Here is a 12,596-nt window from a genome sequence, read left to right as displayed (position 1 = left end):
AATCCACTGGGTGCATGTGGGTGTTTGTGTGGTGGTTCAGGCTCAGTGCTGTAGGTGTAAAGGTTGGACTGAGGAATTCAGAGGTGACTTGAACTCCTACATTACAAACCTGGATGTCGACACCAAACACTCACTGCATGTTGTACTGGTTCAACTGTTAAAACTTCTGACTTGTTTTGTTTTTGCTCTCTGAACTTGTTAAAATGTTTAATGGACAAAAATATATGAATCATAATCAATGGAAAAAGGCTCCATGCAAAGCTACAGAAGCACAGGTTATTTCTGAGTTTCCTGCTTCTGTTACTACATCTCTATTAATCTCACTCTCATGTGCTTCAGAGCAGACAAAGCTTGAACCTGACTGGTGAGTTTAGAACACATTAAGGCTTATAAAGTGCAGAGTCACTACTGATCCTAATCAGAGCTGTCGGCCTGAGGTCCTGAACCATCAAGTGGAGGATAATGTGGTTGAAAAGGCTGCAGAGCAGACGTCACCTTTACTGGCGGCTGTTTGACATATGGATTAGAGTAGAAACTAGATTCACTATAGACTCCCTCTCCTCAGATAAATAAAGCGCTTTAAACCTGTTTCTACTGTATGACACGTAGCGTGTGGTGAATTATTAAGTACAGTATTTATTATATGCTTCAGTTGTTTGAGTGAGTAGTTGAGGAGCAAATCTACTGTATTACTGCTTGAGGTTGCTTTTGACAGAACATTAAAGAACATTTATTGAATTTTACTCTTTCTGGTGTACATATGATTATCGTTTTATTTCAGTATGAACAGGGGTAGAACTCATGTACTGTTACCAGAATTATTTTAGAATTAAGTTATTATAGCAAATGCGTACACTAACCTGTTTGCGAAATTACAGAGGGCCTTAAACGCCTCACGGGCATATTAGCAGTAGATGTTCTAGAGGCTAACGCTACGTGCAGGTGTGGGTGTTCTTCCTTAAAAAGACATGAAGGAACCGGGTTCATGGGCAAAACGCAGAGTATGAGAAAATAACAACGCCGCACGTTTGGAAAAGTTCCTCTGTCTGTTTTACTACGTAAATGTAACAGCTGAGTAACAAAGCCCAGTTTCCTCCAGGTGAATTAGCTTCTAGCAGTTAGCTGTTAACGCTAATTGTTATTCTGTTATGAACTGTGATTTTAACGAGCTAATTACCGCTAGCTAGCTGTTAGCTAGTCGCACCTGTGGAGCTGCAGTCATTTTAAGGCTACTGAGCTTAAACACGGTTTTGGTTCACGTTCATCTTTTTATTGAATCGTTCCACCTGCGTCATTCTGACATGAAACATTGGAACCATCTTATAATGCTCTGAAGTAGCACATCCATTAAGTTTTGTCTATTATAATGCAGTTTTAGCTGAAGTTAAAAAAGAACAGATCTGCATCAGCATAATGTCAGAATGTCTTAAAGGCACCTGTCAAAGAACGTCCTGACAGGGTTGGAAAACGAGCCTGAGTCCTGAGGAGCTGATTCCACGAAGTGGCATTTAGAGCAGTTGATGGTGGCGATGTTGAACTGAGAATAAAGAAGAATAGACTTCTGTACTTTTTAAATGTCTCCTAGTGAGGCCTCAACCTGACGTTCCAGTCTTATACTTACAGCTGGTACAGTCAATTAGGTGATGGAGCCATTTTGTTTTACAGGGCCAATTATTTTTTTGAAATGAACCTAAATAATCACAGCTTTTCCCACCTTGTTGCTTCCACTCACATTATTATTTCACTTTTGTAATCAGTGCCAACAGACAGAGAAGTCACTGTCATGGCTGCTTTGGTGCGATGCCCTCTATGAAAGCAAAGTGAGACAGATGACGCCTGTAGCAGATTGAACAGATCAGCATCACCCCCACAGATCCTCCACTCGGCTCATTCATTTCCCTGCTCATAGACCGTGTGATGAGGCTGTGTTGTTGGTACCGACATGTAGTCAAGACTACATTAAAACTGTGTGTTTCATCACACTCAGGTTACAGTAACTCTGAGGGAATGACTTTCTCTGGAAATCATGTCTTTTAAATGTCTTTTATTTTACATCAGAACAAAATTCATAAACATTTCATAAGAATATCATTCAAATAGAATATTGTTCAGTACAGTACTGCTTGGAACAAGTCATAATACATGAAAATGTTGTGGCATCTAAAGGGCATTAAGAAAACTCCCAACATACATGTGTTGCATATAAGCTAATAAATGAACGTAGAAGGTGACAATATTTAAGGATTCATTCTGATAGAATTGTACATTTAATAGTAAATATCCTGCTCACTCCAGCCTCTTGTTGTGCTGTAGGTTCGTGTTCATTTAGGTCATGATGGAGGAGCCATGTTTCTAGTTTGGAGCGATGCAGGATTGTTTGTTCTTGTTTAGAGGCTTTCACCTGTATAGTTACTGTATGACTGAAAACATGGTGTTATGTGAAACTATAGGTTTTACTAGTGTGTGTATAAAAATATCTTTAAGCGACAAAGGGTTTTTTTTTGTTCAGACTTTCAGCTGTAGATTTAGAACTAAACACTGTTTTATTTCAAACTATCAGGAAACATTTGAGTCGTCTTTCACCACGGGGTCAGAGGTTTAGAGGTTCTGGTCCTGGGTCTGAAACAATGAGAACCACATGAGCATCGTCATTAATATGGAAACTAATTTCTACAATGATGTCAACATTTCGTCCTCTAGGAATAGAATCAATATTTCTCTAAACTCTCTGTATCTGTTCACATTGAAATGACTGTAGGATTCAATTATTACATACAATTATTCTGGTAATATTAAAAAGACAGAAGCTTAAAATTAAAACCTTTTTCCCACAGACAGAAAAGGTCTGAATTGTTGTCTGTCACATGATTGCTGTGTTTTACATGTTCCTCTCTGCTGCTCTGCTCTGAATGCTTGGAAATAAAAGTGGTGACAGATGCTTTTATTTATTTTATTAAGTGTAACTCGACTAAACTCATCACAGAAACTCTCCTCTGAGTGTAAATCAGAGCTCCTTCCATCTGTCTCTTCTTCTCTGTGACTTTTTTGACCGCCCTTGTCTTTGTCTTGGCTCACAGTTTAATAGAAGCGTATGAATCATCTACAGTTTTAGTAAAAGTCCATTCTTGCTGCACATGTGACCGAGCCTTTTCCCACGTTGTGTAGGCAGAATCACAGCAAGCGAAGCCAATGAAGGCAGTGTGTGCTTTCTCTCTCCCTCTCTCTCCTCTGGTTTCCTGCCTCAGGCTCCGTGCTCCTCCGTTCTTACCGTTCACAGCAGGATGCAGCCCTTCTTCTTGACTTTGGTGGGCTGTGGGCAGAGCACGGCACGAATGGCCTCATCAAACACGGTCTTCAGACCACGCTGGGTCAGAGCTGAGCACTCCAGGTACTTCACTGCGTCTGTATGTGGAAATGAGGGCAGACAATGGCAATGACACACGGATACACAGGCTTCACAGCATTTACCCCAGCATCCCATCATACTGTACCACCTGCTCAATGATAACAAGCATAGTGTGGCTGACCTATCTCCTTAGCCAGAGCGAGGCCCTGGGGGTAGGTGATCGGTGACAGCTTCTTCTCCTTCAGCTTCTCAATGGTTTCCTTCTCGTCCCTCAGATCCAGCTTGGTTCCCACCAGGATAATGGGAGTGGAGGGGCAGTGGTGGCGAACCTCTGGGTACCACTGTTAGAGGTGAGTGGAGACACACAGTGAAGGTCCTGTACTGTAAGTGATGGGCGTGTTTGGAGTCAGGAGGCACAGGAATGTTGAAGCAGGTTTAAAATGCAGATGACGTGTTTAAGGCTGTGGGTCGTTGTAGGCTCCGCGTGTGCTTTTACACTGTACAGTCCAGGTCTCACAGCCAACTTTATGAATCGTACAATGTAGCTGACACTTTTAACTGTATACGATGCAAATTGATGGATTCCCTGACTCTCCTTCTGCCTCTCCTCCAGTTTGATCCGTGTCGGAGGTTTAATTACAGTTACAGTTGAATGGATTTCTGACGTTCTATTTTGGTCACAGCTAATAAAGCAGTTCCTGTTTTACTCAGTGTTTCAGTGTAATTGGATAAAGTCTTGATCAAAATCTTGACTTGATCTTGTTCTAATACACACAATCAGCCTTTCTTCACAAAGTCACGCTAAACCTTATGCAATACTCATAAAGATGTTACATTTCATTAGTTTCTGCTCATCTCCAGTCATAAAAATCACGTAGAGATTGTATTTTAGCTGCTTTTATCCTGTAATCCAGGCCAAGAGTGTCATTTATATTGTTTAAATATGAATTTTCTTTAGTTTCATAAAAGCTTTATTAAACCCTGTCCTTCTGGCCTTTCTCTGCTATTGATCGTCTCGAGTCTTGTAATGCTGTCTGATTAAAGACGGATGGACAGCATCTGGTCTACACTCCTCTGTGTCATTATGCTTTGATTTGCTTGACATTTATCTGGGGCTCCTTGCTGTCAATAGCTGGTAACTTCAACATTAACACAGTGAAACACTAAAACCGATGAAGCAATGAGTGTGAAAAACAGAAACCATGCTTGAAGCCAGGAATTAATTTACCAGTTTCCCAGAGATCCTGTGTTGTACACACAATACAGTTTGTTTTTATGGTGTGAAGTCTTAACTTTGGCCATTGAACAAATCCAGTGAAAATGCAGCAGCTCAACACAAGAAACCAAAAGAAAATGTGAGGTAGTTTGAATGAACTGAAAGCTTGTATCTACAAGCCTTCAGTCAATCAAGAAATAAGTCAGGTTTTTTATGCACGTCATTGGTCAGATTGATAGGAATTTACAGCCTTTGGGTGTTCACACAGGTCAGCAAATGATTTTAAATGCCAATTTTAATTGTATTTCATTAATAGTTTCTATTAGATAAATATACAATATTTTATACGTTTACAATGTCCCACATTTCATGAAAAAAACAGAAATAAAGTTAATTACAGCCGGTTTGTTCATTCACTTCTTTTTTTTTTTTAACCAGTTGTAGGTTGAGGAACGTCATCAGACACATGACCAGTATTTACAGTACATGTACAGTAGGTGACCTGCTGACAGTGACTTGATAATGTTGTTCCTCATGGAGGAGACTCACCTTAGCTCTGACGTTCTCGTAGGACGCTGGACTCACGAGGGAGAAACAGATGAGGAAAACATCCTGCATGGACACAGTAGCATGAATTAAATGAGTTAAACCCACTTGTGTTTTTATAGTTTACAGTGTTATTTGACTAATTACTTCTATATTCAAAACAGTCGGCAAACAATAAGTCTTGTTGTTGTTGTTGTTGTTGTTATTATAATACTACTGTATTGTGTTATACTTATACATGCTATTTTTGTGCTAGTATGAGAAAAAGGCTTCATGATGCTGAAGTGGTGGATTGTGCACTTTACCACCTGAGGCCACTGGAAAACCAACGCTTGTTGTCAAAAGCCTGTAAAATTATATTACTATTGTGTTATAATACTAAGTAACACTTCTCGATGATGATGATGATGATGATGATGATGATGATGATGAATGCCACTAGTTGGTGCTGAAGGGAAAGGAATTAAAACCTGTGATTTCTAATTTCTGCTGATGTTTATTTGAACAGATGTAGCTGGAAGTGGCATTTTATTGTATTAAAATAGTCAAATGTGACAATCAGTTATTATAAAAGGTGATTTGTTGTTGAGCTGTAGAACTCCAGCTTTAACTCAGCGTCTCTAACTGTGATTACAGCTTCCTTGTCTGTCGTGCTGGTGGTATAATGTGGTCCTGTGGCAGGTGGAGCTGACTGTGTGGCTGAGCGTGTACCGTCTGTGGGTAGGACAGTGGGCGCAGCCGGTCGTAGTCCTCCTGTCCAGCTGTATCCCACAGGCCCAGGTTGACGGGCTTGCTGTCCACCATTACATTGGCAGAGTAGTTGTCAAAGCTGTGGGGAGCACGGAAGCTCAGCGATCAGTCAGTAAGACACACAGTGAAGCATGTGATTTACAGCTGCCATAAAAATGGATGGTGTCAGGATGAGACGCCACAAATGAGACACCAGAGCCCTGAAAGGGAAGGTTTCTCCTGGAGAAACCTCATGGAAGAGAAACGTGTCTCCACTGTGTCCTGTAGGTTTGCTGTGATGAATAATGTGGTTCATGCTTTTGTGTGTAGTTGCCGTCGTTCGGTATTTGTCACCTGTTTAATGAGAACAGTGGAACTGATCTGTTGTTGAATGGTTGTTCTGGCAGCAACACTGCCCTCGTGTGGTCACAGTGAAGCACAACGGCTTAAATTTAAAGGTTTAACTCGGACCTCCTTTACAGTTTGATAGGTCACATAATAACATGTCTGTGCCACTGACTGTATTTAATCAGTGGGACACAATTTATCATCGTTTGACGAATGTATAAGACACCTGCTATTTAAAGACATGTAAAAGCGGAGAAGAATGAAAACAATGCACAGGAAAAACTTTGCATAGTAAAAGCAATAAAAAGGATCGACCTCACACCAACAGTCATTGAGCTCAACCAAACTACTAAAAGAAAAAACAAGCAGCTTTATCGGCCTGTCTGGGTGTTAGACGCTACGTTTCAGGGATGGATTCAACCTGTTGCTGGGAGTGAAGTTAAGGCCTTTTGCCGCTTACGCATTAAAAACCAACCAACCAAGAACAAATAAATACTTATTTTACTACTTATATTTGGACCTTTTAATAAAAAATGTTCTTCCAATTGATACATCACAGTTCCTTCATAGTTCTACTTTGTACTTCATATACTGTCATATACTACTACCACACAAAGTATTAGCTCATTTTACTATACATTTTATGAGTAAAGTACTAATCAACTGTCACATGGTAAATAAACCATGTGACAGTTGAGCAAACTTCAGCTGATGTCTCCAGCGCTCTCGTCCGCTACTGGTTCGGTCCAATCTGACGGACTGGTCCCGCGCTGTCGGCCTGGATACAGATGGTCGCCCTCAATGACAGGGAAGTAGCAGGCGTTGGAACAAAGAGAAAAGGTGCAATGTGCAAATGGAGGATGTGATTTTTGGACCGTCATTGTGGGAGACGCAACTTCCCCTGTGTGAAAGACGTGTGCGACCGAACATGTGGCAGAGACGAAGACACAAAGATAATTAACAGGACTGTTATGGAGGTTTGAGCAATGCTTTCAGGGCTTTGGTGAACTGGAGAAAGACTCCATTCACCGTGAATCCCTGATCTGCACCGTCACCATCAGCTTGAAACAACAGACTGATGGTGAGTCGGGAAAAGCTGTGGCAACTGGCGTGAACACATTTATTCAGAATCTCCTGCAGGTGACACCAACTTTACAGCCCTCACCGCAAAACTGCTGTGCAGGTTCAGAACCACATCTTTATGAGCAAGTTTCCTCTGTAGTGAGTGTAAAACAAAGCTGCACTGAAGTCTCACACAGCCACTTGATTCACATTCTGAAGTTGGCTCCATTCAGGATGTGACGCCTGTTATTGATGCGATGGTGAAAGCTGAAGGCCAGGTATCAGTCGAATCTCTGTAAAGAGCTGCACGAGATGTGAGACTATGAATCACTGAGGCGTTGTGTGTTTGTGTTCCTCAGAATTTTCAAATAACTTAAGGTACTTTATGATTAATAGTGAAGTTTGCATTATTTTGGACACACTGTCCTCAGGCTCCAGCTTTATTTTTTATGTGGATCATATTAAAACAAAGAAAACAATCTAAAGTTTTTGTTTTGAAATGATATTTTCCATTATTTTACCAGTCTGACCCACTTGGGAATAGATGTTCCTTCCATGGAAGGTTTGACCTGGAGGAATGTTGTCCCCATGTCTTTTCTTTCCTACCTACCTTTTGGTCTTTGTCCAGTAAAATATTGTTACATACTGTGTTTTAATGGTAGATAAACCAGACTGGAAGGAGAACCATAGCTTCCCTTCAGATACTTCTTCTTTCTGTTTAAGTGTCGATAAACCAGCAGCCAATGGGGTTGTGGTGATAACTTGTCATAATGTAATTGGTGGCTCCGCAGGACAGAATAATATAAAAATGAGCCAAACCCTCAGCAGAGCAGAGACTGGAAGGACTCTGAGGACCATGGCTTCCCTTCAGATACTTCTTCTCCTGTGTATCAGTGATTACTAGTATTACGTTTGTGTGTCTTTGAATAAATGTTGTGTTAATGAAATGAACCTCGTGGATATTAGGTCACACAACAGGTAAATAAACCATAACTCCAACTAAAATTTAAAATAAGATAAGATAAGGTGAACTTGGTTTGATCCACAGTGGGAAACTTGTTTGGCAGCGCAGCCACAAAAGAAAACAGTGAGACGCACAAACAGTCGGGAAAAGAATGTTATTCTTTGTGCAGAATTGAAAAACAAATATGGCACAAATCTTTTTGAAATGTATTAATGCTTTAGACTTGTTTGTTTTTCTCAGTGAAACACTTATTCTGAGTTACACTGTCATGTTTAAAACTGGTTTATCAGAAAAACCTGAAAGCAGCAGTTTCTTCATGACTGATGTCTGATTTATTAAAGTGTTGGCCTCAGTTCTTGGACCTTTTTAACAAAAGTTAAACTTACTAGTTACTAGAACATATCTACATTTAAAACATCTGCCACTGACAAATAACTTTTTCTATTCTGAAAACACTACTTCATCACACATTCACTCTGTACTTGGTTTTTAAGCTGTTTCAGTGAGCGCAGCTGGACATCTGCAGAAAAGAATCTACGGAGGTAGAAACTGCTCCCCATCTGAGCGTCTGTACCATGTCAGAGTAGAACAAAATAATGGTACACACATGTCTCTATGTGGTGGCTCTCTGATCAGTAATCGGTGGATTCTGACTGCAGCTCACTGCTGGAATACAGCATGGTAAGAAAAGCACAGTTTGATTTTAAAACCAGAAACATTATACAATAAAACTCACTCTTAGTTTTACTTGCTCACATTAAAAGTGTTGTAGTTTCTAAACTGTTGTTTCCAATACACACAGAGAGGAATTGTACAACTTTTGGTATGATTTTTCCCTCTAACCTCTTTTTGCTTGTAGGACTTCTGGTGCTATGAATGTGATTGTAGGAGTTCATCCAGGTAACAATAAGAAGGAAATGGAAATAAATCCAGCAGACATATTCCCTTTTAAAGACACAAACAATAATGTTAATGACATCATGTTACTGCGGCTGCCTGAGAAAATCACAGGCATCAAACCCATAAAGCTTCCTAAGTGCTCTGCCAAATATGAGCCTAACGTGTAAGTTTTCTGTTTTTTGTGTCGACTTCATTTTAAATTTATGCAGCATTGAAATTTTTCGGTTGCATTCATTAATTTTCCAGGATTACTGTGTTTGATTATGTTGTGATGTTTGATGAGTTATATTAAATATGCTTATACAAAACAAAAACAATACATAAATCTATTAATCAATTTAATATTAAAAATGATTATACATAAAAAGAAATGTAAAATGTTACCTGGAGAGCTGACAGACTTTAAAGTTTATAAAGAAATATGTCAGCTTCACTCAGAAATATAAACATTGTTGATCTTTTCGATCTGCTTTTTGAAAGTGCTCTATTCTATTCGAAACTACTGTATTCTCCACTTCTTTGTTAAGTTCACAATGACTCAATCCCCTTCACATAGTTAAATAGTGAATCTAATCAGTGTAAATGTATGTTTAAAGCTGTGTCTTACAATAATGTTGTGCTACAGTAGTAATATGTTTTTATCTTTATTCACTATTTTCATTTTCTAGAAATGACTTGGTTGAAGTAGCAGGGTATGGCAATTGTCAATTAGATGCAACGTATCATGAAGGTAAGGCTATTAATAAAAGTCATTATTAACTTATATATAGGTTACAATGGTGGTAATACTACTGTATAAGGAATACTTCTCAGTTGTTGTAGTTCAGTTGTTAAAAGTACTGACTGATATAAAGTCCTTAGTCATCTTGTCTGTAGCTCTGTATGGACACAAACACAAGTTTAGATTTGCACCTGCTGCTGTTTTGCATGTTCCTGTTTAATAGAATCCCGTCTTCAAACAGTAATGGAGGATTTCTCCTCCTTGCGATGCCCCTGACCAGACTCTGACCAACCACTGCCTCCACATCAGTGTTGACAGACCATAGACACACACTGTGCCCCTCCTCAGCAGGACGTTTACAGACACATTCTGTGGTCCTCAGTGGCCTGTTTTATAAGATCACACATTTACATAATGTGGCACATTTAAAACAAATTTGGTTCCTGTAACTTCAAGTGGAAACCACCAGCTTCAGAAAGTGATCACTGTCTAATAAACAAATAGTGGTTTGGAATTATTTAATTTATGTGCTTTATGTACACTGAAGAAAAAGTCATTTTTTATCTTGATGTTTTTCACTAGTGAACATTCAACCAGCAAAACTCCAATGTGCACAGATGAAAGTTAAGGACTGTAAGAAAGATCAAGCATCAATACAGCAATGTACACCAAATGAGCCATTTGGAAACTGGCTTTGTGCAGAACCCCATGCAGGGGAAACGTGTGGAGTAAGTAGACAGTGTCCATCATTTCCCATCTACTTTTATGCATCCAGGCAAACTAATATTTACCTATTTATTTTTCAGGGCGACTCTGGTGGTGGACTGGTGTTCAATAACAGGATACACGCTGTCTACTCAAATGGCCCTACATGTCATAATAATCGTGGAACACATGTGTTCTTGAAGGTCTGTCGTTACATGAAATGGATCAAAGACACCCTCAATGAAAAAAAATGGTGGATGAAGATAAGAAAATTCTGGAAATGAATTCGAAATAGAATGGGTTAATATCACAAGAAACCATTTCGCTTAGTGAACCAAATGTAAACAGGATGAAGCAACATGATACAGTATATTGGTGTTAATGTTACCTAATGTCCATGGTTCAGTTTTATGATTGATCGAACATGATTTTCTTAGGTTATTTGAACGTGTATGATATTAATGTTTGTTACCTAATGTTATAGGGTAGTAACAACAAGTTAATAAATTTAAATAATTAAAATAATAAATTATGCTATATTACCACAACCAATGTAAAGTTATAAAATGTTTTGTGCCAAGATTGACTTTTCAAAATTACATACAAATAAAGTCATCTTTGAAACAGCATTTCTATTATGCAAACTAACATATATCCCCAGCTGGTGTGTGGGTTGGAGAAGACACAAAGCACATTGGATTTAGACTGGTTAGAATACTTTATAAGCTTCATAAAAACGATAAAACAGCTTTCAAATGTCAAAGGCAGCTACAAAATGTCACTAAGATCCAGTATTGTACATACAGCATTGGGCCAATATTTCAAACAACTTTTAGTGGAGGGTAGCTGAGGTTGAGAGCATATACAAGAGCAAACAACCTCACCACAGCAGGTGGGACACGACCCAACTCATCCAGGCCTTGAAACGATGACTACATATTCAGGGTCATCATCTGCCTCTGCATCTTTGTGAATGACAAGCATTGTCTCCATAATGGCTTCTTCATGGCGTCCACGATCTGAAATGTAAAATTAAAAAAGTGGATGATGTTATATAAAACACTACAACTTTTAAAGCATATATAAATCACTATCAAATTTTAAATTTACATTGAATAAAAAAACATTCTTACCATCCATTCAGGTCTGAAGAATAACCATCCAGCATGAAGAACTAACTGTTGTAGTTCTCTTAAATTTATTCTTAAATTAAGAAGAAAAAAGTACAAGTTATCAATGCACTGAATGGCAAATGTGTAAACAATACTTTTTGATACATCAATAGATTTTGTTTGCCTGATCACAATCACATTGTACACATACACATATTAATTGACCAACCTCAGAAACAGACGAGAGCTGGTAATCTGGTTTTCAACTCCTGATGAAGGGTTCATCTCTAATAACTTCTTGCCTTCTGTTTGCAACAGTCGTATCTACTAGAAACAGTCACCCTGCACTCGTTGCATCTCCAAATACCTTAAGTCTATTTATCTTATGTCTTTTCATTCCCTCTTGCTTTTCCTTAAACAACCTGTGGACATGTATGAATCTGACGCGACACTAGCAGGTGATTCCCTGTCCTGCAGTCTCTTCTCAGCTCTAGAATGGGGCATTTTCACAGAATGGCCATTGGAGGTGAACATCAGGAGGACCAACCTGAACGAATGCCTCTGAATCCTAAAATCCCAGTCACATCCAAACCGACAGAGGAACAACGCTGATGTCGGTTATTTGATACTGTATTTGAAAATCCCGCGCTCGCGCGATGAACTCTCACTATATTAGTAGTAGTAGTGCAGATAAGCTTATTTAAAACTAGCATATTCTGATTTCTTTAAAATTATGTTAATGTAACATACACCAAATCTGGGTTTTTTGAGTGCACAATGAAGTCACATTAAATTTTACAATAAAAGTGAGACATCTATACAAGAAATTGTCAGGTTTTGGTTTTGTTTCCAGTTTTTTTTTTGAAAGGTCTGAGTTTTCATCCATGTTGTCATGTTCTAGTTCCTGTTTTATTTTTATGGACTTCCTGTTTCTCCCAGATCACAGC

General features: G+C 39.0%; 2 protein-coding genes across 3 annotated transcripts; one reads left to right on the top strand and one right to left on the bottom strand.

Moving 5' to 3' along the window:
- Positions 1–2,228: 2,228 nt before the first annotated feature.
- LOC114861642 (ras-related C3 botulinum toxin substrate 2-like) lies at positions 2,229–5,940 on the bottom strand. The gene is made up of 5 exons (XM_029161097.3): positions 5,820–5,940; positions 5,112–5,174; positions 3,528–3,687; positions 3,269–3,402; positions 2,229–2,619 (listed from the first exon to the last, which is right to left on the bottom strand). The coding sequence occupies exons 1-4, from the start codon at positions 5,910–5,912 to the stop codon at positions 3,272–3,274; spliced, it is 447 nt and encodes a 148-aa protein (XP_029016930.1). The 5' UTR covers positions 5,913–5,940; the 3' UTR covers positions 2,229–2,619; positions 3,269–3,271.
- A 1,328-nt stretch (positions 5,941–7,268) lies between these two features.
- On the top strand, positions 7,269–11,538 carry LOC114861599 (granzyme F-like). Of its 2 annotated transcripts, XM_029161018.3 has the most exons (6): positions 7,269–8,140; positions 8,706–8,892; positions 9,071–9,274; positions 9,780–9,841; positions 10,415–10,560; positions 10,639–11,538. In XM_029161018.3, exons 1-6 carry the CDS (start codon positions 7,903–7,905, stop codon positions 10,819–10,821), a joined length of 1,020 nt encoding a protein of 339 aa, XP_029016851.1. In that variant the 5' UTR covers positions 7,269–7,902; the 3' UTR covers positions 10,822–11,538. The 2 variants fall into 2 exon arrangements, with proteins under 2 accessions (XP_029016851.1, XP_029016859.1); XM_029161026.3 differs by lacking the exon at positions 7,269–8,140 and having other exon boundaries at positions 8,195–8,892.
- Positions 11,539–12,596: the final 1,058 nt, after the last annotated feature.

The sequence above is a fragment of the Betta splendens genome, chromosome 1 (assembly GCF_900634795.4).
Source record: "Betta splendens chromosome 1, fBetSpl5.4, whole genome shotgun sequence".
Lineage (NCBI taxonomy): Eukaryota > Metazoa > Chordata > Actinopteri > Anabantiformes > Osphronemidae > Betta > Betta splendens.
This window is presented reverse-complemented; position numbering and strand designations above follow the sequence as displayed.

Coding starts and splice junctions, on each gene's coding strand:
- LOC114861642 (XM_029161097.3), bottom strand. CDS start 5,912: ATGGTGGACAGCAAGCCCGTCAACCTGGGCCTGTGGGATACAGCTGGA. Junction 5,175..5,819: donor CACTGTCCTACCCACAGACG/GTACACGCTCAG, acceptor GTGTCCATGCAG/GATGTTTTCCTCATCTGTTT. Junction 3,403..3,527: donor CGCTCTGGCTAAGGAGATAG/GTCAGCCACACT, acceptor TTCCACATACAG/ACGCAGTGAAGTACCTGGAG.
- LOC114861599 (XM_029161018.3), top strand. CDS start 7,903: ATGGTAGATAAACCAGACTGGAAGGAGAACCATAGCTTCCCTTCAGAT. Junction 8,141..8,705: donor ACTTCTTCTCCTGTGTATCA/GTGATTACTAGT, acceptor TTGGTTTTTAAG/CTGTTTCAGTGAGCGCAGCT. Junction 8,893..9,070: donor CACTGCTGGAATACAGCATG/GTAAGAAAAGCA, acceptor TTTTGCTTGTAG/GACTTCTGGTGCTATGAATG.